This window comes from Zootoca vivipara, chromosome 6, assembly GCF_963506605.1.
Source record: "Zootoca vivipara chromosome 6, rZooViv1.1, whole genome shotgun sequence".
Classification (NCBI taxonomy): Eukaryota; Metazoa; Chordata; class Lepidosauria; order Squamata; family Lacertidae; genus Zootoca; species Zootoca vivipara.
In genome coordinates this window covers 3,827,359-3,854,222 of record NC_083281.1, presented here as the reverse complement: position 1 = coordinate 3,854,222, position 26,864 = coordinate 3,827,359, and the positions used below count along the sequence as shown (strand labels likewise).

The window sequence follows — 26,864 nt, the reverse complement described above, 5'->3', positions numbered from 1 at the left end:
ACTGCAAGAAGATCAAACCTCTCCATTCTTAAGGAAATCAGCCCTGAGTGCTCCCTGGAAGGACAGATCCTGAAGCTGAGGCTACAATACTTTGGCCACCTCATGAGAAGAGAAGACTCCCTGGAAAAGACCCTGATGTTGGGAAAGATGGAGGGCACAAGGAGAAGGGGACGACAGAGGACGAGATGGTTGGACTGTGTTTTCGAAGCTACGAACATGAGTCTGACCAAACTGCGGGAGGCAGTGGAAGACAGGAGTGCCTGGCGTGCTCTGGTCCATGGGGTCACAAAGAGTCAGACACGACTAAACAACAACAACAAAGTCCAAACTTTGAATTGGGCCCGGAAACTAATTGGTAGCCAGTGCAGTCGGACCAGGAATCGTGTAAGATGCTCAGACCGTCTTGCTGTCTGGTGAGCATCCCGGCGGCTGAATTCTGCACCAGCTGAAGTTTCCGAACTGTCTTCAGAGGCAGCCCTACATAGAACGTAGAACATGGTGTGTGTTTGCTTTCTAAGCACCCACAAGTTTACCTTTAGCTGCTCATTTTCCATGCCCATTAATTTTGGAGCCAAGACTCATTTGGCAACTCGCCCTCTGTTTGGGGCCTCTCTGGTTAAAAGCACCAGGTCCCTAGCAAACAGGCCAAACGGCCTGACTCAGCACATCGTAAACTTCCTATTTAAATCAGCCCTTTTCTCCCAAACCTTGAGGACTAGTGACTTAACTTCAGCGGGATGGGCCGCCAAGGTATCCATCCGCCTGGCGTGCAGAAGGTGGCAGGTTCGATCCCTGGCGTCTCCAAGTTGGGGACGCCCCCACCCCCACCCTGCGCGAAACTCTGGAGAGCTGCTGCCAGTCAGTGTGGACAGCATGGAGCTCAATGGACCAGGCATGAGGTGGTCCTGAGAATTCCTTCTAGGGGCACGTGTTCAAACATGTGTGTAGCTGCTGCTGCTGCTGCTGCTGCTGAGCTCGGGAGAATCAGCTTCTGATGCCCACACACGCGTGTGACAGCTCTGCCATGTGCTGGCTGGGCGCTGGACGGAGGCACATGGATTTGTGGGCTTAGAGACGCGAGGTGGGCAGCCGCGGACCCCCACCCCGGCTGCTGCGGCCGCTGGTTTGCGGAGAGCGGCTGCTACACAGCCTTTGGTTAAACTCTCTTCTCCCTCGGAAATCCTTGCACAGATAAACTGTTGCCGCTGCCCCGGGAGTAAAGGCCTCTCCGAGCCTAAAATCTGGACTCTGTTAACAGTGAGTGTCATCTCCTAGCTGAGTCCTTCTCAGAGTAAATCCATTGAAACGAAGGCATTCATTCCCAACGGGCCTGCTCTGAGGAAGGCGAACAATTCGGACCCTCCAAGGGTCCCTACTATTTTCCAGGGACAGTCCCAGATTTACAGAAGCCGCCCCGGTTTCCGATTTATTTATTTTTAATAATGCTTTTCAGGTGTATACATTTCACTGATTTTACAACCATTCTGACATTTCAAAGCTTAACTTCCTTCCCTCTCTTTCTGCGGGCCCTTAAATTTATTTTTGATATCTTCTGCATATCCAGATTAACTTAATTTGCTCATTTATTCATCTACTTTAATCCTGCCGGTGTTTTTATCTGTTTACAATTTATCTGTAAATATTCAATAAACCATTTCCATTCTTTTATACAAAGTTTGTTATCTTGATTTATTATTCTTCCAGTAAGTTTCACACACTTCTGCATATTTCATAAGTTTTTGTATCCCTTCTTCCTTTGCTGGGATTTCTTTTTCCTTCCATTTTTGGGTGATTAACATTCTTGCCGGTGTAGTCGCACACATGAATAGGTTTCTATACATTTTAGGTAGTTCTATCCCTATAATTCCCAAAAGAGAAGCTTCTGGGTTTTTTGTTTTGGTATTTTTACAAAAGGTTATTTTAATCATCCTTTTCATTTCATTATATATTATTTCCCAGTTTCCAACGTTGTTTTTCTGATGAAAATAGGGACATCTTCTTCTTCTTCTTCTTCTTCTTCTTCTTCTTCTTCTTCTTCTTCTTCTTCTTCTTCTTCTTCTTCTTCTTCTTCTTCTTCTTTTATTGTCATTGTCATTATACTATTTATACCCCGCCCATCTGACTGTGTTGCCCCAGCCACTCTGTGCGGCATCCAACCCAATCAGATATAAAATAATAATAAATCATTAAACATTAAAAACAAAAACCCTATCCAGGGCTGTATAGTTACTTATCTCCTTGGCTCTGGGGTTGCATAACTCCATCCCCTCCAACGTTTCTCCCGTAAAAATAGGGACGTCCTGTTCCATCCCCTCCAATATTTCTCCCATGAAAATAGGGACACCCTGTTCCATCCCCTCCAACATTTCTCCCGTAAAAAGAGGGATGTCCTATTCCATCCCCTCCAACGTTTCTCCCGTGAAAATAAGGGCATCCTATTCCATCCCCTCCAACATTTTCCCAATGAACCCAGGTGGCGCTGTGGTTAAACCACTGAGCCTAGGGCTTGCTGATCAGAAGGTCGGCGGTTCGAATCCCTGTGACGGGGTGAGCTCCTGTTGCTTGGTCCCAGCTCCTGCCAACCTAGCAGTTCGAAAGCACGTCAAAATGCAAGTAGATAAATAGGAACCGCTACAGCGGGAAGGTAAACGGCGTTTCCATGTGCTGCTCTGGTTTGCCAGAAGCGGCTTAGTCATGCTGGCCACATGACCTGGAAGCTATAAGCCGGCTCCCTCGGCCAATAATGCGAGATGAGCGCGCAACCCCAGAGTCGGTCACGACTGGACCTAATGGTCAGGGGTCCCTTTACCTTTACCTTTAAGGAAAAGTGGGACGTTCCAGGATCAAATCAGTAACTGGGATGGCTTCTGTAAATCCAGGACTGTCCCTGGAAAATAGACAACGGTGTAGCCTGGGCTGCCTAGTTGCTCCCCTCCGAATTTTGTGCCTGGGCCCCCAGCCCCCTGCTAGCTGCGCCACTGTTTCCCAGCAAGGCTAGGAAGGAAACTCAAGATCTAAAGGCCTGGAGAGATGCTGCTGCTCAGATGCTGCGTGATCTAACTCTGTATACGAGTTACATCATTGTAATTATAATAGATTGTTATCAATCCAGGAGTTAGAAATCCTGTGCTCTTGAAACGCTTTGAAAGTGATGGAATGAGCTCGGCCGGGGAAACCGGCCCTGCCTTGTACGGCTTGTGCTGAGATTGCGGGGTGGCAATTGGAGAAAGGTGGGGGGGGGGGGCGTCTTCTCACAGCTATTTGGTTCAATACACCCACCACGTGACTTGTCATTGGCAGGCGAGGACCCCACGAAGGAGAGAAACAGCTCCCCTCGCATTTATTCCACGGTTAATAATGCCCACCGTTTCGAAACATTAGCAAATTCTTTTCTTAAGAAGAAATGGGGATGTGGCATGCCTGCGGGGACCCCAAGCCCACAGGGACCCCCGAGAAGACCCCCAAGGGTGCTGTGGAACCAAGGAGTGGAGGAATTCACAAGAATTGACAGACTGAGGTCAGAGGTTAGGGTCCCTCAGGGACCGGCTGGCATTTGTGAGTAAGGGGGGGGGTCTTCATTGTCTCCTTTCTGCTCTCTCTCTCTCTGTTTCCTGGGGCGTCTCGCTGATGTTTCTCCTTTTCCGTAAGAATAACCTTGGGGAGATTTTTTTTGGGGGGGGAAGTGGGGTGTTCCAAGAGACCCCAGGTGTGGTTGTGTGTAAGAGAGAGATGTGGGGAAGATAGAGAAAGAAGGGGGGAGATGGGGAGGAGCCCCCAGAAGCGGGGAGAGAAGGATCTGAGAGAGTCAGGGAGACAAAGGGATGAAAGGGAGACCGAGATGGGTGATGGAGGGGGGTGGGCCAGGGAGAGACAAAAGGGGGAACCGTTCTGTGAAAAAAATGACTGTGGCCATTGATTTGTGGGGACGCCGATTTAGAAAAGGGGAGAAGTCAGCAGGTGAGGGGTTTGCGAATCTACCTGCTCGGTCCACAGACCTCCAGCGCTTACCTGGTCTCCAGGTGATGGCAGGGAGCAGGCTTAGATGTCCAGGTTGGGGGAACGTGCCTTTAATTTTTAAATATATATATACAGGTGAAACTTGGAAAATTAGAATATCGTCGAAAAGTGCATTAATTTCAGTAATGCAACTTATTATTTTTTCTTTTTCTTTTAATTTTGACAAATGCTTTCTTTTGGAAATTCCACAGCAATAAAACAAAGAGTTACAATAATACGAAAATAAACATCGCTATTACATTTCATCAATTGCATTCCATTTATAATTGACCCGCCTAACGACAAATAATTACAATGACAACAAAGAAAGGCTTGGCAGATCTTGCTTTGCTTGTCATGCATCTATCTCATATACCGTAGTGGTTTCACCTTTTAAGTTGCATTACTGAAATAAATGCACTTTTTGACGATATTCTAAGTTTCTGAGTTTCACCCGTATATATGTATATTAGTAAGGAGATTGTGCAAGCAGCTTGCAGGATTCAGCCCGGCAGGGACTGGGTGCAAATTATTGCATGGACACTCTCTCTCTCTCTCTCTCCCCCCCCCCCGTCTTCTTCTCCCACCTTCCCTGTCCCAATTAACCTCCATCTCCAGGGATTAGCGAGGGGAGGGAGTGGCGAGGAAGAGAAAGAACTGGGCTGGGCTCAAGGGGAGGAGTGGGGTCTGTGTGTGTGTCTGGCGTGGGGCACAGCCCAGGTGACATCACTAGGGGGCCACCCCTGGGTCTTGTGTTTGGGCCTTATTATATCTGAGGGTCTAAGATGCTTCTGCCTAGGTGACTCTATGGCTGACCAGCTTGCAATAAACAGTCCCATCTGGCTGCTCTGGCTGGCAGTGGTTTCCCAGGCTTTCAGGCAGGGCTCTCTCCCAGCCCCCTTCCTGGAGATGCTACGGTGGGGAGGGGGTCACCCCTGGGCCCGTCTGAAGGCAAGCCAGGTGTTCTTCCATGGAGCGGGGTCTCCTCCCCACAAGTATAACCCAAGACGCCAGTCCTCAGCGTTCTGAGCGAGAAGCAAATAGGAATCTTGTGCTGTTAATCTAGCTCAGTGTGGCTGACCATTTGACTGGCAGCGGCTCTCCAGATTCGGGTAGGGGGTATTCCCAACCCTGCCTGGGCTGTAAGGGGAGGGGCAGTTACCTCTGGTGGGGGGGGCACGACCATAGCTGCCAAGTTATCCCTTTTTTTAAGGGATTTTCCCTTGTGCTGAATAGGCTTCCTCGCGAGAAAAGGGAAAACTTGGCAGCTATGGGCACGACTGCTCCTCCTGGGGTAATTTGCTCACCTTTAGTCCCCACCCTGCACTCTGCTCTCACCTGCGGCTCCCAGAAGCAGCCACAATCCTGGGAAATGGTTTCCAATGGCTGGCTAAACAAGGGGAGGGGAGCTGATGGGTCTCAGGCCCTCGCTGAGTTAGGGGCTTCCCCTGCATGCGAAGACAGGATGGAGCGGACGAGACCAAGAGGGGGGTCCATCGGTCAAGGAGGCGGTTTCTGTAAAGTGAGGGGCAGGTGAGGCTTGTCCAACTGGGAAGGGAGCCCATCGCAGAGAAGGAAAACTCTGACCCTAAACCTCCACTACTTTGTGGGATATCTTTGGGAGAAGAATCATAGAATCATAGAGTTGGAAGAGACCACAAGGGCCATCCAGTCCAACCCCCTGCCAAGCAGGAAACACCATCAAAGCATTCTTGACATATGCCTGTCAAGCCTCTGCTTAAAGACCTCCAAAGAAGGAAACTCCATCACACTTCTTGGCAGCAAATTCCACTGTCGAACAGCTCTTACTATCAGGAAGTTCTTCCTAATGTTTAGGTGGAAGCTTCTTTCTTGTAGTTTGAATCCATTGCTCCGTGTCCGCTTCTCTGGAGCAGCAGAAAACAACCTTTCTCCCTCCTCTATATGACATCCTTTTATATAGTTGAACATGGCTATCATATCACTCCTTAACCTTCTCTTCTCCAGGCTAAACATACCCAGCTCCCTAAGCCGTTCCTCAGAAAAGGTTCAGGAGTAAACCCTACACAAATCTGGAGCGGAGTCCCTAAGGCGGTTGGATAGCGCCTTGTCCGCCTCCTTCTGGCAACTTCTGCAGCCGAGCTGGTGCCAAACGTCTTGCTCTGCTTTCCTTTGGACCCCATCTTTGAGGCCGAGAGGGGGGGGTCTTTTCATCTGGGCAGCCCAGGACCCCCAGACACACGGCCTAGGCTTGTGCCCCAGGGAGGACCCTTGGGTGCTGTTAACATAGCGGTTTGGCTTCACCCCTCGAGGCGCACTCCATTGTCTCTTGAGATGTACGGAGGCCGGCAACGCAACTTTGCGATGCATTTTGTATCTTGACGGACTGGATTAACTATCTCACTTTCTTCCTCCAGGGAGTTTAAGGTGGTGACCACTTGGCCCTTGCCCCGTCTCATTTAGTCTGCACAACAACCCTGTGAGGTAGGTTAGGCCAAGAGGTAATGACTGCCCCCCCCAGGGTCACTCCCAGGTCCTAGTTAGAGGGAGCTATGTCTCAAACACAATGCTGTCATTCGGTGTCGACAATGATAGATCGATAGGCATAAATGCATACAAATTACAGTACAGTAAAAGTGGTTGTAAGGAGTGCTTTTTTTCTTTTTTAAAAAATGTTTAGGGGTACTCTCATTTTGACTCAAGAAAACCACCGTTTTATGGTTCAAATCAGGGAAAATAAATGGACAAAAGTACAAAGATTCACAAAATGTTTAGGGGTATGCATACCCCTGCGTACAGCCCCCCCCCCGAGAAAAGCACTGGTTGTAAGCAATACAGACGCATGCAGAAATGGAAAAACTAGAAGAAAGGTATAATGGACCAGGTGCGCAGCCTGGGAGTCATTTTGGACTCACAGCTGTCCATGGAGGTGCAGGTCAATTCTGTGTCCAGGGCAGCTGTCTCACAGCTCCATCTGGTACGCAGGATGAGACCCTCGCTGCCCGCAGACTGTCTCGCCAGAGTGGTGCATGCTCTGGTTATCTCCCGCTTGGACTACTGCAATGCGCTCCAAATGGGGCTACCTTTGAAAGTACAACTAATCCAGAATGTGGCAGCTAGACTGGGGACTAGGAGAGGCCGCCGAGACCCTATTACACCGGTCCTGAAAGACCTACATTGGCTCCCAGTACGTTTCCGAGCACAATTCAAAGTCTTGGTGCTGACCTTTAAAGCCCTAAATGGCCTCGGTCCAGTATACCTGAAGGAGCGTCTCCACCTCCATCATTCTGCCTGGACACTGAGGTCCAGCACCGAGGGCCTTCTGGCGGTTCCCTCGTTGCGATAAGCCAAGTTGCAGGGAACCAGGCAGAGGGCCTTCTCGGTGGTGGCGCCTGCCCTGTGGAACGCCCTCCCAACAGATGTCAAAGAGGAAAACAACTACCAGACTTTTAGAAGGTATCTGAAGGCAGCCCTGTTCAGGGAGGCTTTTAATGTTTAATAGATTATTGTGTTTTATTTTTCTGTTGGAAGCCGCCCAGAGTGGCTGGGGAAACCCAGCCAGATGGGCGGGGTATAAATAATAAATAATAATAAATAATAATAATAATAATAATTATTATTATTATTATATAATGGGGAGGAACTGAGAATACAATACAACGTTCAACTATGACATTAAAATGGCCTCAGCCCAGGAGACTTAAAGGAGCGTCTGCATCCCCACCATTCTGCCCAGACACTGAGGTCCAGCTCCGAGGGCCTTCTGGCGGTTCCCTCCCTGCGAAAAGTGAGGTTACAGGGAACCAGGCAGACGGCCTTCTTGGTGGTGGCGCCCGCCCTGTGGAACGCCCTCCTGTCATATGTCAGGGAAATAAACAACTGCCTGTCTTTTAGAAGACATCTGAAGGCAGATGTCCTGTTCAGGGAAGTTTTTCGTGTTTGATTTTTTTTGTCAAGTTTTTATTATTCTGTTGGGAGCCGCCCCGAGTGACTGGGGAGGCCCAGCCAGATGTGCGGGGTATAAGTAATAAATTGTTATAAAAAGAAACAGGGGTGAGACAATTCAGCTCTCAACGAAGCCTGTCCACATGTTTATCTGTAGAACTGGGATTTTAGTGGGCTGTTGGACTGAGTTAGCATAGGAGAAAAACTTAAACCATGTCAAATAAAAAAAAGACCCGCTTTTAATGAACTGTTGGTGCGTCCGATGTTCTGCAATGTGCCACACTTTAGCGAGCCGTTCCTCTCGAAAAGGAGCCGGTTTGGATTTCTAGTGGGAGGCCGCTTGGAATCTGAAGGCAGCCCTGTTTAGGGAAGTTTTTCATGTATGATGTTTATTCGTGTTTTTAATATTCTGTTGGGAGCTGCCCAGAGTGGCTGGGGAAACCCGGCCAGATGGGTGGGGTATAAATAACTTATTATTATTATTATTATTATTATTATTATTATTATTATTATTATTTATTTACTGTTTTTAATTAAGTTTTTATAATTTTGGATTATGCGGAATGCTTTATCGGAGTGGATGTAGCAACCGAGTAATTTCGTTGTTCCCGCAAGGGGACAATGACAATAAAGATATCTTATCTTATCTTATCTTATCTTATTATTATTAATCCAAGGGGGTTTGTGCATGATGGGCGACAACGCTTAGCCCTTGGGGGTCTCTTCCAAAAGTCTATGATTCTGTGGCTCACATTCCCAGCGCCTGTTATCAGAGTTAGGCCTGTCATGATGAAAGGGCCGTAGGGAATCGCAGAGACGCCTGCCAGGTTTCTGTCTATGACCCGCAAACATCCCGGACACGGGGAATCTTCGTGCTTGTGTTTTCCCGGCGCAACGTAGGAAAGCCCCCTCACTCGTCCCTTTCTGCCCCTCTGCAGTTGACGAAGCCGCTGAAGATGTCTACATCCATCGCTTCCTACGACCAGCTCGTCCGGCAGGTGGAGGCGTTGAAGACCGAGAACACCCACCTTCGGAGGGAGCTAGAGGACAACTCCAACCACCTGTCCAAGCTGGAAAATGAGACTTCGGATATGAAGGTAAGGAAGGGAGCCTCGTGTTCAATGTATTAGCAATAGCCCTCAGCCTCAGATCAATGAGGACTAGAATCTTGCTTTATTTTAAGGAGAGGAGCGGAACTGTGCTTGGTAGGCAGAAGGTCCAGTCCAGGCTCAATCCAGAGATAGATGGACAGATTCCTGTTTAATTCAGATCCTATGCCTATTTAATTCAGGTCAATGAGGACTAGAATCTTGCTTTATTTTAAGGAAAGGAGCGGAACTGTGCTTGGTAGGCAGAAGGTCCAGTCCAGGCTCAATCCTGAGATAGATGGAAAGATTCCTGTTTAATTCAGATCCCATGCCTATTTAATTCAGGTCAATGAGGACTAGAATCTTGCTTTATTTTAAGGAAAGGAGCTAACTCGCGGCTAGGGAATCTGCTTGGCGTGCAAAAGGTCCCAGGTTCAGTCCTGAGGTGGACAGGTTCCTATTTAATCCCAAACAATGAGGACTAGAAAAATATATTTAAAAATACATAATAAACAAATTGTTCAGTAGCACCTTAGAGACCAACTAAGTTTGTTCTTGGTATGAGCTTTTGTGTGCATGCACACTTCTTCAGGTATACCGTATCTGACTCAGTTGAAAGAGGCTTCCTGTATTCCAATGTCTTGTGAAGCTGTTGTTGAAGTGGCTTGGGCACCCAGAGATTTCTCCGTCCACAGAATTCCTAGAACGGGGATGTGGGGAGCCACTGCCGCCTCCCAGATGTTGCTGGACTCCCAACAGCCTCTGCCGCCTGCATGGCCAGTGGTCAGAAGAAAGGGGAATTGGGGTTCAGCAATACCTGGATTCAAGCCTGTTTGAGGTTCCCAAATACATAGAAGGAGCAGGTTTCTAGTCCTCATGAAGGAATGTAGCTTCAACTTGTCCTCTTGACCGGTTAACGGCAGTTCTGCGTGAGATGGCGGCAGGGGCCCCTCTGAGCACGTGCAGGTAGCATAGCTCATTCAACCCATTTCCTTTCCTTCCTTTCTTTTACATAATTTTAATTAAATTTTCTGTTTTACATTTTAGAATATTCGTTTAAACAACCTTAAAATATCAGTGACTTCCTGTTCAGGCGTCAGTGAAGGCAGTCCTGTTTAGGGAAGTTTTTTAATGACTGATGTTTTAATGTATTTTAAATCTCCTGTTGGAAGCTGCCCAGAATGGCTGGGGAAACCCAGCCAAAAGGGGAGGGTATTAGTAATATATTATTATTATTATTATTATTATTATTATTATTATTATTATTATTCCCTTCTTCTCTTTCCACGGTTCATTTTGCATAATGCAAAATATGCATATTTTACATACACTAAACCATTCAGTATTCCATTATTACATCCATCCAAAATTATTTACACTGTTGAATTTATCTTTATGCTGCCAGTGTTTTCAAATAAACACAAATTCTCCCCATATATTCTAATCTTCTTTAAACATATGTTCTTCTTGTTCTCTTATTCTGTATGTTAAGTCTGCAAGCTGCGCATATTCCATCAGTTTAAATTGCCATCCTTCTTCGCTCGTTTTCCATTTTTGGGCTAACAAAACACGGGCCGCCGTGGGGGCATACATAAATAACCTTTTTTGACACCTGGGAATTTCCGCCTGAATCATCCCTAACAAAAAGGACTCTGGTTTCTTTTGGAAAATGATTTTTTTTTTCAATTCGTTGTGAATTATTTCCCAATACACTTTTACTCTTTTACAGCTCCACCACATATGGAAGAATGTTCCCTCCACTTTGTTGTAATGAGGCATTCAATCAATTTTCTGTTTCCTCCGTCTTTTCCCCCCTTTCTTGTCCGCTCCAGGAAGTCTTGCGACACCTCCAGGGGAAACTGGAACAGGAGGCCAAGCTGATGGTTTCGTCAGGGCAGATGGAAGTTCTAGACCAACTGAAAGGTGGGTGGATTTTAATCTTTTTTTAATATTTTAAAATATTTTGTGGGAAGATGAAAATATTTTGGGGCCTAATATATGATGAATTGAAAAAAAATGTTGGGAATCACATTCTTAAAAAAGACCAGAGGCTTTTTTTGTTAAGTATTGTCAGAAAGGACATCCCGAACTCAGTGAAAGAAATTTTTCTTTATGCAACAGCGGCTGCCAGATTACTGGTGGCTAAGGGATGGAAGGGGCAGGAGGTTCCCACAGTAATCGATTGGCAGAGTAAAATGCAAGAATTAGCAGAAACGGCATTCTTAACAAATTGCTTGAGAGGCAGCTCAACGCAAAAAATTATGGGGAAATGGGATAGATACAAGGTATATGTGCAAAGGTACAGTCAAGGTTCGTTAGCTATGCAAGCATTTGATTGGAGAATGGACGAAACAAGATAAATTAGAACTTGATATCGTGATGCGTCAGGAAATAGCAATGTATTAGATAATTATTATTATTATTATTATTATTATTATTATTATTATTATTATACAGTTAAGTAATAGGATAACCTCTTAGATCATAACCTTCACTGGGCTCAGGACCCCAAGAATGGGAAGGGTCTCGTGGAAAGAAAATAGAAGTCTCTATCAGAGAAGCCTTGGCAGACCAAGTGGATGGGTTTATGCCAAAATGGCAAAAAACGACTGGAAGAATCAGAAATTGGGAAGACCAAAGCTTTAATACGGAATAGGGAAAATTTTTTAATCATTTATCTTAAAAACCATTGTAAACAATCGTTAGCGGGACCGGAATAACACTTGTAGCATAGCGATGGACTTTGGACGTAATGGAGGTCTAAGAATTTGGGTTATTGTAAAAGATGCTTGAAAACGACGTTTCCGTGCGCTGCTTTGGTTTGCCAGAAGCGGCTTAGTCCCGCTGGCCACATGACCTGGAAAGTTGCCTGTGGACAAACGCTGGCTCCCTCAGCCTGAAAGCGAGATGAGCGCCGCAACCCTATGGCTGCCTTTGACTGGACTTAAAGGGGTCCTTTACCTTTACCATTTCCCTTCTGCTCCAGCCCTGCAGATGGACATCAGCAGCTTGTACAACCTCAAGTTCCATCCGCCGGCTCTTCTCCCCGAACCCATAAGCCAGGACCACAGTCCCGAAGGCAGCCCTGCGCGTCCGGGGTCCCTGCAGAGAAAGGACAGCATGGGGGACCTCAGCCGGGCCACGATCCGACTCCTGGAGGAGCTCGACGGAGAGAGGTGAGGGGGGCACCCCTGTCTCAGTTAATTTCTTTCATTTTTCCATTCACAAATGCAGCCTGAGCCAGCCTCCCCTTTTGAGATCATAGCCTTGCCGTTGAGGGAGCTACTGGTGGTGGTTTTTATTATGTATTTTGTGGTTTTATATCTGGATTTTATTCTGTGAACCGCCGTGATAAACCCCCCCCCCCCAACCGGGTATAGGGCAGTATATGAATTCAATAAATAAATAAATACAGTGGTACCTTGTTTCTCAAACTTAATCCGTTCCAAAACCAGAGCGTTCCAAAACCAAGGCGCGGTTTCCCATAGAAAGTAAGGCAAAACAGATTTATCCGTTCCAGACTTTTAAAAACAACCCCTAAAACAGCAATTGAACGTGAATTTTACTATCTAATGAGATCCATAAAGTGAAAGCAATAATCAATGTATACTATGAAATAAATAAGACAGTGAAAGCAATAATCAATGTATACTATAAAATAAATAAGACAGTATTGTAGATGATAAAAATTAAACTTACATTTTTTCCTTACCTGCACTGATGATAGTCATTGTTTGGAGGGGGGGCTTTTATCCATTTCGGCAGTCACACAATCAATCAATCAATCAATCAGTAGCTGAACTGGGTTCCGCACAGTCACGAAAACAAATGAACCGAAAAAGCCTCAAAAACAAAAACACAAAATAAGTAGCAAAAACAAAAGTGCTGCCAAACTTAATCCTTTCCGGAAGTCCATTTGACTTCCGAAATGTTCGGAAACCAAGGCGTGGCTTCTGATTGGTGCAGGCGCCCCAGAAACAATAGCCGACAGCCGCATCGGACGTTCGGCTTCCGAAAAATGTTTGAAAACCAGAACACTTACTTCCGGTGTTTTCGGCGTTTGGGAACCAAGGTATCACTGTAAAGAACAATGAGGACTAGCACCTCACTTTAATTGTAAGGGAGGGAGCACAGCTTGGTGGCATGGCGACTGCTCTGCATGCAAAAGGCTCCAGCTTTGATCCCCGGATTCTCCTACTTCAAAAAAAAAAGGATCAGGATTGGGTGATAGGAGTGCAAGCTGCCAGTCAGAGTAGGCAATACTGGCTAAATGGACCCAACGCAGATTCCCGTATCTAATTGAAAGTGTGCCATTATGATCTATACTAGCTTTCAGTTTAGCTAACTGCAGTGTAGAGGCACCCACACTGTACATTTAAAGCTCCATCCCCCCCCCCAATTTTTTGGGGAATTATAGTTTTTCGCACATGGCGCTACAATTCCCGGCACCCTTAACAAACCACAGTTCCCAGAGTTCTTTTTTTAGTGGGGAGTCACACACCTTCCTTTTCTGATTCTTGCCCTCCCACTGTTCTTCCCCCCTTCCTTTCTCCCAGATGTTTTCTCCTGAATGAGATTGAAAAAGAGGAGAAGGAGAAATTGTGGTACTATACTCAACTCCAAAGCCTCTCCAAGAGGCTGGACGAGCTCCCTCACGTGGAGACGGTGAGTTTCGGAGCCCAGGCCCCCCTTCTGGGCGTAGGAGGGGTTTGCAGGACCAAGGTTAGTGCAAAGCTCTTCTCAAGTTCCTAGTCCCTGGTGTGTCTGCTTGCGGGGAGAGAGATTCTGCAGAGAGAGGAATGAAAACATGGCACAAATACAATGTTTTTGCCTAAATGGGTTTTACACCTGGCCTCTTCCCCCCCCTCCACTGTCCAGTTTTCGATGCAGATGGACCTGATCCGCCAGCAGCTCGAATTCGAAGCCCAGCATATCCGCACCCTCATGGAGGAGCGTTTCGGGACGACCGACGAAATGGTGCAAAGGGCCCAGGTGAGGATCATAAAAATCGTAGAATTGTAGAGTTGGAATGAATGAATGAATGAATCTTCATTTGCGTCAACCATCGGCCATAGCAATAAAACAACAATATGATATACAATAAATAGGAAAAAAAGTCAATTATATAAAATACGTTTTGGGGTTTGGAATCAGCAGTCAAATGGTGGGTCTTATTCTGATGGCCCCAGCTAAAAACCTTGCCACCTTTGCTATCACCTGCTCCTCTTGATCTGCCCAGAGAAAGGACACTGGGGCAGTGGCTGGGCAACCCAGAATGGACAATAAAAGAGGGGCGATAATCTCATTCCTCAAATCTTTATCAAGAGTGCAAGCCTGTTGGAATCATCCTTCAAGCCCAGCCGAGGGCAAGACATTCAATCTCGCGAGAGTAAAAGCGCGTCTATATTTTGGAATTGCTAGATTTTGCAGATAGGGTGTCAGAGAGTCGAAATGGGAAGGTGGAAAATACTCATTTTCCTTATTGTGGCCAAGATGTTCTGATGCTCGATATCATTTAGGCGCTGACAAATTAGACTGTTTGCTTGACTAAAACCCAAAGTGAGTAGCTGTTGTGGTGATAAACCACCAGAGTGAAATTTTTGATTGACCATTTTAGTCCAAGCACTCTTGTGACAATCTGCAGTGCTAGGTATATTAGACCGGGGGGCGGGGGTTTGAGATTCAGAGTCTTGTGCTCTACTGACCCAACTATCAGGGGTTTGCTGTAGAATCACTGGACTTTACTGAGCTGGAAAGAGGGGGCACTCCAGAGGGCATCTAGATGAACCCACCCCAAACTGAATGCAGGATGTGACCATGTCATCCTAAACAAGCTGTGTCAGTAGAGCGGGAAACCCTTAATCTCATGGTCATGGGTTCGAGTCCCGTGTTGCAGGGGGTTGGACTAAATGACCCTTGTGTTCCCTTCCAACTCGACGGTTTTATATAGGTAGGAAGGATTAAAAGAGCCATTGCATATTATTAATATTATTAGAATATTAATAATATTAAATAGTATAATCATAATAATAATATATAAAATTATTGTAATTTTTTATCTTATTTTCTTTTATTATCATGAACGGAATTTGTTCTGAACAGTTTTAACATTGTGTTTTAATAGTGTCACCCACCCTGGGTGGCTAGATAAAAACAATATAGACTGGTAGCATTGGAAGGGGCCCTCATGAGTCATCTAGTCTAGCCCCCTGCAAAGCAGAAATCACAACAACAACACTTCTGTGCAGGATCTGGCAACTTGTTTTATTCCACAAAAAATATACACCGCTTGATTGTGGGTGGGTGTGGGGTTTTTGGGGGGACGGGACTCAAAGGGGTTTACCTCCCCCCCCAAAAGAAAGATAATACAATTATCAATAAGGAAAATTAGCAACAACTATTTGGAGATCTTTGGGAAAGTTAACATAACAACAGGCTAACAACAGATTAAACACCTTTCTAAGCAACGAGCCGAAAAGAGTGCAGTGAACTGCCCGACATCAATAGGCAGGGAGTTCCAAAGATTAGACGCTGCCAGACTAAAAGACTGATTTCTCACAAATAAGGAACAACAGCGCCAGTTCTGCAGATTGAAACGGCCGAGTGGGCGGATGTGGGTTAAAGGGAGCTTGCAGGTAAATAATACGATGTTTTGCTCTTTTTTATTTTTTAAAAAACTGTGCAGATCCGGGTGTGTCGGCTGGAGCAGATTGACAAAGAGGTGATCGAAGCTCAAGAAAAAGTCCAGCAATCGGAGCCGCAGGTGAGGGGGCTTGGAGCTTGGGGGTGGGGTGCAGATCAGTGTTGAACCCGATATCCTTTTCACATGTTCTGCTAGTGAGCCAGGTGTCCCTCGTTTTTTGTGCAGCTGGTTCTTTCTACCTAAGCGCATAACCTGACATTTGTCCCTGTCGAAATTCGGTTGGTTCGTTTTGGCCCAGTTCTCCAACCTGTTAAGGACGCCTGGAGCCCTGATTCCATCTTCTGCGACAATCACTACCCCTCCTTGTTTGGTGCCATCCGCAAATTGGACAAAGATCCCCTGAATTGACTGTTGACTCATGTCAAGTTTGTGGTCTACAAGGATCTAGGAGTCTTGGTAGACCACAAACTTGACATGAGTCAACAGTGTGATGCAGCAGCTAAAAAAGCCAGTGCAATTCTGGGCTGCATCAATAGGAGTATAGCGTCTAGATCAAGGGAAGTAATAGTACCACTGTTCTGCTCTGGTCAGACCTCACCTGGAGTACTGTGTCCAGTTCTGGGCACCACGGTTCAAGAAGGATACTGACAAGCTGGAACGTGTCCAGAAGAGGGCAACCAAAATGGTCAAAGGCCTGGAAACGATGCCTTATGAAGAACGGCTTAGGGAGCTGGGTATGTTTAGCCTGGAGAAGAGAAGGTTAAGGGGTGATATGATAGCCATGTTCAAATATATTAAAGGATGTCATATAGAGGAGGGTGAAAGGTTGTTTTCTGCTGCTCCAGAGAAGTGGACACGGAGCAATGGATTCAAGCTACAAGAAAGAAGATTCCACCTAAACATTAGGAAGAACTTCCTGACAGTAAGAGCTGTTCGACAGTGGAATTTGCTGCCAAGAAATGTGGTGGAGTCTCCTTCCTTGGAGGTCTTTAAGCAGAGGCTTGACAGGCATATGTCAAGAATGCTTTGATGGCGTTTCCTGCTCGGCAGGGGGTTGGACTGGATGGCCCTTGTGGTCTCTTCCAACTCTATGATTCTATGAATTCCTTCGTCCGAGTCATTTATAAAGACGCTGAACAACAACGGGCCCAGGACTGAACCCTGCGGCACCCCACTTGTCACTTTTCCCCAGGATGACGAGGAACCCTTAATGATTACTCTTCGGGTTTGGTCAGTCGACCAGCTACGAATCCACCCAACAGTTCCCTCGTTCCATCCACATTTTACCAGCTTCCTCGCGAGAATATCATGGGGGACTTTGTCAAAAGCCTTGCTGAAATCAAGATACACTACATCCACAGCATTCCCCTGATCCACCAAGCTTTTAATTCCATCAAAGAGAAAGAAAGAAATGAGAACCCATGATTTGGGTTCGGTCAGTCAACCAGTTGCTGATGGGAGCTGAAGTCCATCCCTGCTTGAGCCAAAGCAGGCCCCCCAGTTTATCTCCATCCTGGGACCAGTTTATTGGGCCCTGGAGACACCAAGGCCTTTATCCCTCTCCTAGTTCATGCATAACCTCGCAGAAGGGATATATTTCTAATCTGGAACGCAGCGGCCCTCGGGTTCTCTCTGCCCGGCCCTCAGGACTGTCCTGAGGCCACGCCCCTCAGGCAAAACGGGTATCGGTTGCCATGCCAACTTTATCCTCAGGCTCCTCCCACCTCGGCAGGTGTTTCCCGCTCCCCCAAGAAGGCTTGCTCGTGAGCAAATGCAGTCCAACACGCCCCCCCCCCGCTTCTTCTTAGAGGCGACAGAGGAGCAGAGAGAGGCTTGTTACATCAGAAACCCCATATTCCGAGGCAGTCTACCTGTCCCCTCCTATCCTGTGAAATGTGCATTAAACTATGCCCAGTCTGAGAGGCACTAGTTGAGGGAAATGTGCCAATTTTAGGACACCCTTGCCATGGGCTTAGCCGGGGAGAGGGACCAGCTGAACCAATCAAGTAAATTGCAGGTTCGAAGCTTGGGGGTCCTCCTGGATCCTTTGCTGTCGCTCGAGGCTCAGGTGGCCTCATTGGCCTGGAGTGACCTCCATCATCTTCGGCTGGTGGCCCAGCTACACCCCTATCTGGACAGGGATGGCCTAACTCCTGTTGTCTATGCTCTGGTAACCTCAAGGTTAGAATACTGCAATGCCTTATACGTAGGGCTGCCTCTGAAGACGGTTCGGAAACTTCAGCCAGTGCAGAATTCAGCGGCCAGGTTGCTTATCAGACAGCAAGATGGTTTGAGCATCTTGCCCCGATCCTGGTCCCACTGCACTGGTTGCCAATTAGTTTCCGGGCCCAATTCAAAGTGCTGGTTCTGACCTATAAAGCCTTAAACAGCTCAGGACAGCAATACCTCAAGGACCGCCTCTTTCCATATGAACCTACCTGGACCCTGAGATCATCTTCTGAGTCCTTCCTTCGTGTGCCTCCTCCTTGAGAGGTCCGGAGGGTGGCAGCACGAGAACGGGGCCTTCTCTGCAGTGGCTCCCCGTCTGTGGAATGCTCTCCCTGGGGAAGTTCGTCTGGTGCCTTCATTACACACCTTTGGGCGCCAGGCAAAAAACGTACCTTTTTAACCAGGCCTTTGGCTGATCTATAATAATAGTCTTATAATAAGGGTCTTATAATAATAATATATTATTTATACCCCGCCTATCTGGCCGGGTCTCCCCAGCCACTCTGGGCGGCTTCCAACAGAAGAATAAAACACTATTAAACATTAAAAGCCTCCCTGAACAGGGCTACCTTCAGATGTCTTCTAAAAGTCTGGTAGTTGTTTTCCTTTTTGACATCTGTTGGGAGGGCGTTCCACAGGGCAGGCGCCACCACCGAGAAGGCCCTGTTTGACATACTATATACCCTTTTAAAATGTGGCTCTTTTTGGGGGGTGGCTGGCTATTATTGGGTTCTTGCTTTTATTCTTATTTTATATACTGTGATCTTTTTACATGAACCGCCCTGAGACCTGCAGGTATAGGGCGGTATATAAATTCACTAAATAATAATAATGGAGGAATAAATAAATAAAAATTTATTAATAGAAAGATTTGGACAGATTTTCCTGAGCAATTTTGGGCTCCAAAGAAAGTGATTTGAAACAACCGCTGTTTCATTCCAAATCTGCTAGACGGAGACGGGCAGAGGAGGGTGGCAGCTGGGTGTCCTATCCCCCTCCCCAAATAAATCCTGGCTCCACCCATGACCCCTGCACCTTCTCAGTTCATGATCAGCATCAGACCCGCCCCAAAGCTGGTCTGTTGCAGAGGGAGGTGGTGTGGGTCTCATTGCAACCCCTTTCCTCTTCCTCCGAGGCGGAGATCTGGTGCCGTTGATGCTAAGCCGTCATGGCAGCCAGGCGGCCAAGACGAGAGACCTTCCGCTGCCTGTGAATTCGAATCCTCGTATCTGCAGGATAGACAGATCAAATGAGCCTTTCCTGCAAGCGACTAGATCAGACAGTGCCGGATTTTACAGGGGTACCTATAAGATGCGAACGGGATCCGTTCCGGACCCCCGTTCGCAACCTGAAGCACTGAATCTGCGCATGCTCGTAGCGCGATTCAGCGCATGGTCATGACGTCATTCGGCGCTTCTGCACATGTGTGAATCGCCAAACCCGAAGGAACCCATTCCGGTACTTTCAGGTTCAGCGCGTTCGTATCCCAAGGTGTACGCATCCGGCAGCGAACGTAACTAGAGTGATGACTGTATAAGCTAAACAAGCTATAGCTTAGGGCCCCACTCTCTTGGGAGGGGGCCCAAAAATTGAAGGGGGGGGGAAACTGGATCTACATTTCCAAAATAGAATATAAAAAAACAAATAAAATAAAACCCTATATATAGAAATGAACAAACCAGGGATATTTGAGGGAGCAGGCTAGCAGGCGAGGCCCGTGACTTGCATCATAGGAGCCGACACAACACAAAACACGGTTGCTGTATGTAGGTTCTGTTTTATTCGTTTTATTATCTTATATTTTGGAAACGTTCATCCAGTTTTTAAGCTATAGCTCATTTAGCTTATAGCTAAACTGGAGGGGTGTTTAAAAGGAGAGGTTTTTTGTTGGTTTTTGTCCTTGTGGGCATCCCTCGGAGGGCAAACGCCAGGGCCGTGATTTGGTCCTGCGCCTCGGGGAGAATAAGGATGGATTTGTGCATCGTTCCAGGGACCAAGCTGCCCGTTCCTTTCTCCCTTCTCTTTCCCCAAGTGAGGAAGAAGAAAAAGGGAAGCCTGGCCTTTTTTCAGGCGTCCCTGTGGGAAAAGGGAGGCAGTTGCCGTGGCGACGAGAAGTAGGTCAGCAAAGCGGGGGGGGGGGAGAGCCTGGCCTGGTGGCCGCAACCAGATTTGGCACAGCTGCCAACTTGTGTGTGTAAATAGGGAAAAGATTTGGATAGGCAATAGCTGCCTTCTCCCGACAACCCGGTGCCACCAAAATTTACCGGGATGCAAGCCAGGTCTGTGTGGCTTTGTGCATCCTAACCTTACCACAAAATTTATTTTTTGCTGTGTGCTTTCCTTTTGGGAAGTCCCACCAAAGAGTAAAATAAAATAAAATCAGGATTAAGGGGGTGGAGGGGCTGCGCGGCCCTTCTCTTCAAGTGCTAGATTCCAGTCCTCATTGTTCTCGGCTTAAAAGGGGAATTGTGGAGATGTCATCCCATAATATTAATAATAATAATATTTCTACCCCGTCCATCTGGCTAGGTTTCCCGAGCCACTATGGGCAGCTCCCAACAGAACATTATAAACAGAACAAAACACCAAACATTAAAAACGTCCCTTAAACAGAGCTGCCTTCAGATGTCTTCTAAAAGTCAGGTAGTTGTTTATTTCCTTGACATCTGACGGGAGGGCGTTCCACAGGGCGGGCGCCACCACCGAGAAGGCCCTCTGCCTGGTTCCCTGTAACCTCCCTTCTTGCAGGGAGGGAACCGCCAGAAGGCCCTCAGAGCTGGACCTCTGTGTCAGGGTTGCTGGGGGAAATGCTCCCTTTTTATTGATATATTCAATGCTTTTTTCCTGGGGGGGGTTGCAGGGGGGGACGCATACCCCTAAACATTTTGTGATTCTAATGGAAGAAACTAATTTTTTAAAAAAATAGTTTCTGTAGCATGGTGAATCGTCAGTTCTGTTGATACCCCCGATGGCTGCCTTTTATCCATTTACTGTATTTATTCCCCCCCCCCCCCCGATCTGAACCATAAAATGATGGTTTTCTTGAGTCAAAATGAGAGTACCCCAAACATTTTTTAAGAAAAAAAAAAGCACTGGATATATTTATTCACTGCATTTCTATGCCTTAATGAGGCACACATTTTAGCTTTCTAGGCTGGCTCCAGGTTGATTCATTATTATTAAAGGTAAAGGTAAAGGGACCCCTGACCATTAGGTCCAGTCGTGACCGACTCTGGGGTTGCACGCTCATCTCGCATTATTGGCCGAGGGAGCCGGCGTATAGCTTCCAGGTCATGTGGCCAGCATGACAAAGCCGCTTCTGGCAAACCAGAGCAGCACACGGAAACGCCGTTTACCTTCCTGCCAGAGCGGTACCTATTTATCTACTTGCACTTTGACGTGCTTTCGAACTGCTAGGTGGGCAGGAGCTGGGACCAAGCAACAGGAGCTCACCCCGTCACAGAGATTCGAACCACCGACCTTCTGATCAGCAAGCCCTAGGCTCAGTGGTTTAACCACAGCGCCACCTGGGTCTTTTTTATTATTATTACTAATATACAAATGTAATATTAATAATGATGATGATGATGATAATTCAATTCAAAGTGTTGGTGCTGACCTTTAAAGCCCTAAATGGCCTCGGTCCAGTATACCTGACGGAGCATCTCCACCTCCATCATTCTGCCCGGACACTGAGGTCCAGCGTCGAGGGCCTTCTGGCGGTTCCCTCGTTGCGAGAAGCCAAGTTGCAGGGAACTAGGCAGAGGGACTTCTCGATAGTGGCACCCGCCCTGTGGAACGCCCTCCCAACAGATGTCAAAAAGGAAAACAACTACCAGACTTTTAGAAGACATCTGAAGGCAGCCCTGTTCAGGGAGGCTTTTAATGTTTAATAATTATTGTGTTTTATTCTTCTGTTGGAAGCCACCCAGAGTGGCTGGGGAGACCCGGCCAGATGGGCGGGGTATAAATAATAAATTATTATTATTATTATTATTATTATTATTATTATTATTATTATTATATACAGCCCTTCATCCATAGATCTCACGGCTGCCCACAACATAAAATTGCAACATAATTGATTGATCAATCAATTGCGTTTATTATTATTGGTATTCTTTTTAAAATTTTACATCCCGTCTTCCAGGGAGCTCAAGGTGGCGCATGTGGCTCTCCTCCTCCTCTCTGTTTCATTTTCTTTTGGTTTTGGTTCCTCTCGACAACCCTGTGAGGTAGGCGAGTCTGGTCCAAAACCACCCAGGTTGTGGCATGGCTGAAGTGGGGATTCGAACCCTGGCCCTTCGGGATCCCAGTCCCGCTGGGGATTTCTCTGCCAGCATGGTGAATCCTGGCAGATTTGGTTTGAGAAAACAAAACAAAACAAAACTATATTATTTTTAAATTCTTTCTTTTCCCCCCAGCTCTGCGGGAAACTCTCTGGCCTGGAAGAGGATGGTAGCCTTGAGATTCCCACCCACCCTGAAGATGGGAATCACCCAGGCAACAACAAGGTAAGTTGCTTTTACAGGGGCAACTTGGTTCTCAAACAACTTGGAACCCAAACACTGCAAACCTGGAAGTAAGTGTTCCGGTTTGCAAACTTTTTTTGGGAAGCCGAACATGCTCCGTTTTGAGTGTTACACTTCCAGTTTCAGTGTTATGCTGAGGTCTGTCTGTTTCTGCTATTTATTTTGCGTTTTTGTTTTTGCAGCTCTTTTTGTTTTGTTTTTGTGACTGTGTGGAACCCAGTTCAGCTACTGGCTGATTGTGTGACTGCAGTACATTGTTTCTTGCTTTTCATTTTATGGATCAATAGCTGGCCCTGCATGCGTTGCTGTGTGTTAGTCTGTGAAATGGAGGGTAATAGCCCCCCCTTCAGATCCCCCTGAGCCTCAGAGTCCCCCTGAGCCGAGGCGAGATACTGCGGAGAGGGAAGGTTTCATCCCTGTGTCTCCCCCCACCCTGTTCTGACCCATTACGTATCCCTGCTCCCTATTTGGCCCCCATCCCCCCCCAGGCAGGCCCCTACCTCCACTTGGCAATGTTGGGCCTTGTTGCTGGAAAAGGCATTTTCAGTTGGTTTGGTCTTCAACACCTCTGCCGGATGGATGTATGTGAGTGGTGGATCTCGTGGTGGAGGCGGGGTTTGTGGGTGTGGTGTAGATTTCACAGGAAGGGAGAGGGTGTTCTGTGGGAGGAAATCCACTTGAGGGCGCTATTTTACTTTGTGGAAAAGCAGGTTTCTACCTGCCCAGGTGTGAAATTTGAGGGATTTTTTTTAACAACGCTTGGGGAGTGGCCTGGATCGTTGTGTCAAAATTTCAGGACGATCGGTCAAGCGGTTACGGAGAAAAGTGGAACACGCACTTTCACGATTTTTACATTTTTATATATATAGATGGTCTCGTTCCAAAAATGGATTAATTCGTTCCAGACTTTTGAAAACAACCCCTAAAACAGCAATTGGACGTGAATTTTACGCTCTAACGGGACCATTGATCCATACAATGAAAGCAATAATCAATGGACTGTACTATAAAATAAATAAGACAGTATTGTCGATGATGAAAATCGAAAAAATAATGATTTCTTACTTTCTCTGATGATAGTCATTGTTTGGAGGGGGAGCCTTTTATCCATTTCCGCAGTCACACAATCAATCAGCTGAACTGGGTTCCACACAAAAACCAATGAACCGAAAAAGCCTCAAAAACACAAAATAAATAGCAAAACCAAAAGCGCCAAATACAGTGGTAGCTTGAAGTCCGTTTGACTTCCGAAATGTTCAAAAGCCAGAACACTTACTTCCGGATTTTTGGTGTTTGGGAACAAAGGCGTTTGAGAACCAAGGTACCACTGTATTGCTTTGGGAGCCATATTTACACAGATAATTTTTAAACAACCCCACTTGCTTTCAAAAAAAATTTTCAATTCATTATCCATCGTTCCTGGATACTCTTTTACCTTTTTTTTTAAAAGTAATTTTTATTGGATTTTACATAGAAGAAGAAAAAAGTGAAAAAAATAAAAAAAAATAAAAATAGAAAAATACAGAAAAAAAGAAAAAGAAAAATTATATAAAACAACATCATCAAATCTTATCTCCCACAATTCTTCACATATTATATAACAATAAGATGTATAGACATTCTTCAGCTCCAATTCTAAACTTTTTGGACTTCCTCATTCCCCCCTTTTGGGTTCTCAATAATATATTCATTCTTGCAGTTTCTAATTCTATATTCCCATTCTTTCTTCCAAATTATAGCTTCTTTTTAAACATTGACCCTTCAGCCTTCACTTTTGCATTTTTACCTTAAAATTCTCTACCCTTTATCCAGAAAAATTCAAACCTAACTATTAAAACACTTCTCTCCCTTAGTATTCCCTCCCACCAGACTAAATCTTACTCCCTTACCTTTTGACACGTCCACAGCTTTTACACAAGCACCCACTGGCGGCTGGCTACCTTTGACAGCTGCATCCGATTCTCCCTTTCCACCTTTTGCAGGTGGAGGTCGTATTCTGGCTCCTTTCCATGCTCGCCACCCGGGACAAAGAGGACATGTCGCGCACCCTGCTGGCGATGTCCAGCTCCCAGGAGAGCTGCCTGGCCATGCGGAAGTCGGGCTGCCTGCCCCTCCTCGTCCAGATCCTCCATGACACGGACCGGGAGCCGGAGGCCCCCGAGAGCCCCGGAGTCGCCGGGAAAGACTGCCGCATGCGGGCCAATGCCGCCCTGCACAACATCGTCTTTTCGCAGCCCGACGAAGGGCAGGCCAAGAAGGAGATGCGAGTGCTGCACGTTTTGGAGCAGATCCGCTCCTACTCGGAGACCTGCTGGGACTGGCTGAAGGCTCACATCAAGGAGGGAGCAAAGACCCCCGAGGGGGGAGCAGGTAAAACCAGCTGGGTCTTGCAGATCCCCTTCTCGCTGTCCGGGTAAAAGGTAAAAGTAAACTGACCCCTGGACGGTTAAGTCCAGTCAAAGGCGACTGTGGGGTTGCGGCGGTCATCTCGCTTTTAGGCCGAGATGAGCCGGCGTTTGTCCACAGACAGCTTTCTGGGTCATGTGGCCAGCAGGACTAAACCGCTTCTGGCGCATGACAGAAACCAGAGTGCACAGATACGCCATTTACCTTCCCACCGCAGTGGTACCTATTTATCTACTTGCGCTGCCGTGCTTTCGAACTGCTAGGCCGGCAGGAGCTGGGATGGAGCAACGGGAGCTCACCCCGTCGTGGGGATTCGAACCGCCGACCTCCCGATTGGCAAGCCCAAGAGGCTCAGTGGTTTAGACCACAGCGCCACCCGCGTCCCATCAGAGGATGTTCGCCAGCCCGAGCTCTATAGCGCCACCACGGCAGCAGGCCAGAAAGGGTACTGCACAGAGGCTACTTCCAAGGACTGGCAGGGGCCTGAAGTTCCTGTGCAGATTGTATTTTTGCTCATAAAGAGTTCGCCCTGGGGAGCTTCTGCCGGTCTTTGTCAGTGATACTGACCTAGGCGGAGTGGCTGTTTGTCTTCGTAGAAAGCGGCTTCCTTTTAACAGCAAGGACTGGAATCTTACCTGATCTTTAGAGGGGGACATTGCTTAGGGGGAGAGCATCTACTTGGTGTGCAGAAGGTTCAGGAAAGGTGGAGGGCATCTTCTGCCCCAAGCCCTGGAGGGCCTCTGCCAGTCAGTGCTGAGCGAGATGGCCTGACTCTGCACCACAGGCGACCCCTAGGTTCCTTCGACTGAGTCGCAAGGCAGAGTCTACAGCTGAGAGAGGTCTCTACGCTGTTAAATATTTTCAGAGTTGCCCTTCTGAGCTCAACTATCTATAAATACAGCTCATGTACGTTTTTCTTGGCAGGGCCCGTTCCCATCGAGCCGCAAATCTGCCAAGCCACGTGTGCCATCATGAAGCTCTCCTTCGACGAAGACTATCGCCGGGCTATGAACGAGCTGGGTAAGCAGAAATTAAGTTTCTACCATTCTCCTTCCCTCCCACAAAATATGACGTCATAGAATCCTGCCTGTCACTAGCCATTTTCTTTCCTGCATAAAATAAATTTAAAAAATGTGGCCGATATCTGCCCCGTCCTGCTTGTCTCTCGCTCTCTGCCCCCTCTGCCCACTTTTCTGTGATTCCTGCCTTGCCAGGGGTTGAGCTAGATGCCCTTTGGGGGTCCCCCTCAACTCTACAATTCTTCCTTAAAAAAAATTATTTATGCTTTTCAGGTTTATACATTTCACTAATTTTACAGTCCTTTTACCATTTCCAACCTTGACTTCCTTCCCCCTCTTCCTGCGCGGTTCCTTAAATTCATTTTTAACATCGTCTGCATATCCAAATTAACTTAATTTGCTCATTTATTCATCTAAATTTATACTCTTATAAAACTGCAGGTCATTACAATAACCCTACCAATGTTCTTATCTGCTTACAATTTACAACCTGTAAATATTCAATAAACCATTTCCATTCTTTTATTTTTAAAAAAGTTTATATTGATTTCTCATTCTTCCGGTAAGTTTTGCGTATTTCTGCGTAGTCCATAACTTTCTGTATCTGTTCTTCCTTTGCTGGGACTTCTTCTTCTTTCCATTTTGGGGCGAGTAACATTCTTGCCGCTGTAGTCGCACACATGAATATGTTTCTATACAGTTTAGGTAGTTCTGGTCCCTATAATTCCCAAAAGAAAACCTTCTGGGTTGTTGTTTTTCAAATGTTATTTTAAACACCCTTTTCAATTCATTATATCTCATTTCCCAATGATATATACTTTCCCAATGATACCTTACTACAAGGCCACCCCAAAAAAAACCTTGGGTAAATTCTCTTCTTTTGTTATCACTCCTTGACATGAGTCAACAGTGTGATGCAGCAGCTAAAAAAGCCAATGCAATTCTGGGCTGCATCAACAGGAGTATAGCATCTAGATCAAGGGAAGTAATAGTACCACTGTATTCTGCTCTGGTCAGACCTCACCTG

The 26,864-nt window shown here is 46.6% G+C and overlaps 1 protein-coding gene across 1 annotated transcript in view; it reads left to right on the top strand.

Annotated features, from left to right (window-relative positions):
* Positions 1-26,864, top strand: part of APC2 (APC regulator of WNT signaling pathway 2) — a 59,485-nt gene that overhangs the window by 12,399 nt on the left and 20,222 nt on the right. The window contains exons 2-10 of the mRNA XM_035121054.2: positions 8,859-9,017; positions 10,841-10,931; positions 11,995-12,184; positions 13,565-13,673; positions 13,887-14,000; positions 15,694-15,771; positions 22,305-22,394; positions 24,395-24,782; positions 25,743-25,838. Of these exons, the coding sequence (XP_034976945.2) occupies positions 8,859-9,017; positions 10,841-10,931; positions 11,995-12,184; positions 13,565-13,673; positions 13,887-14,000; positions 15,694-15,771; positions 22,305-22,394; positions 24,395-24,782; positions 25,743-25,838 (1,315 nt within the window). The remainder of the gene's footprint in view (positions 1-8,858; positions 9,018-10,840; positions 10,932-11,994; positions 12,185-13,564; positions 13,674-13,886; positions 14,001-15,693; positions 15,772-22,304; positions 22,395-24,394; positions 24,783-25,742; positions 25,839-26,864) is intronic.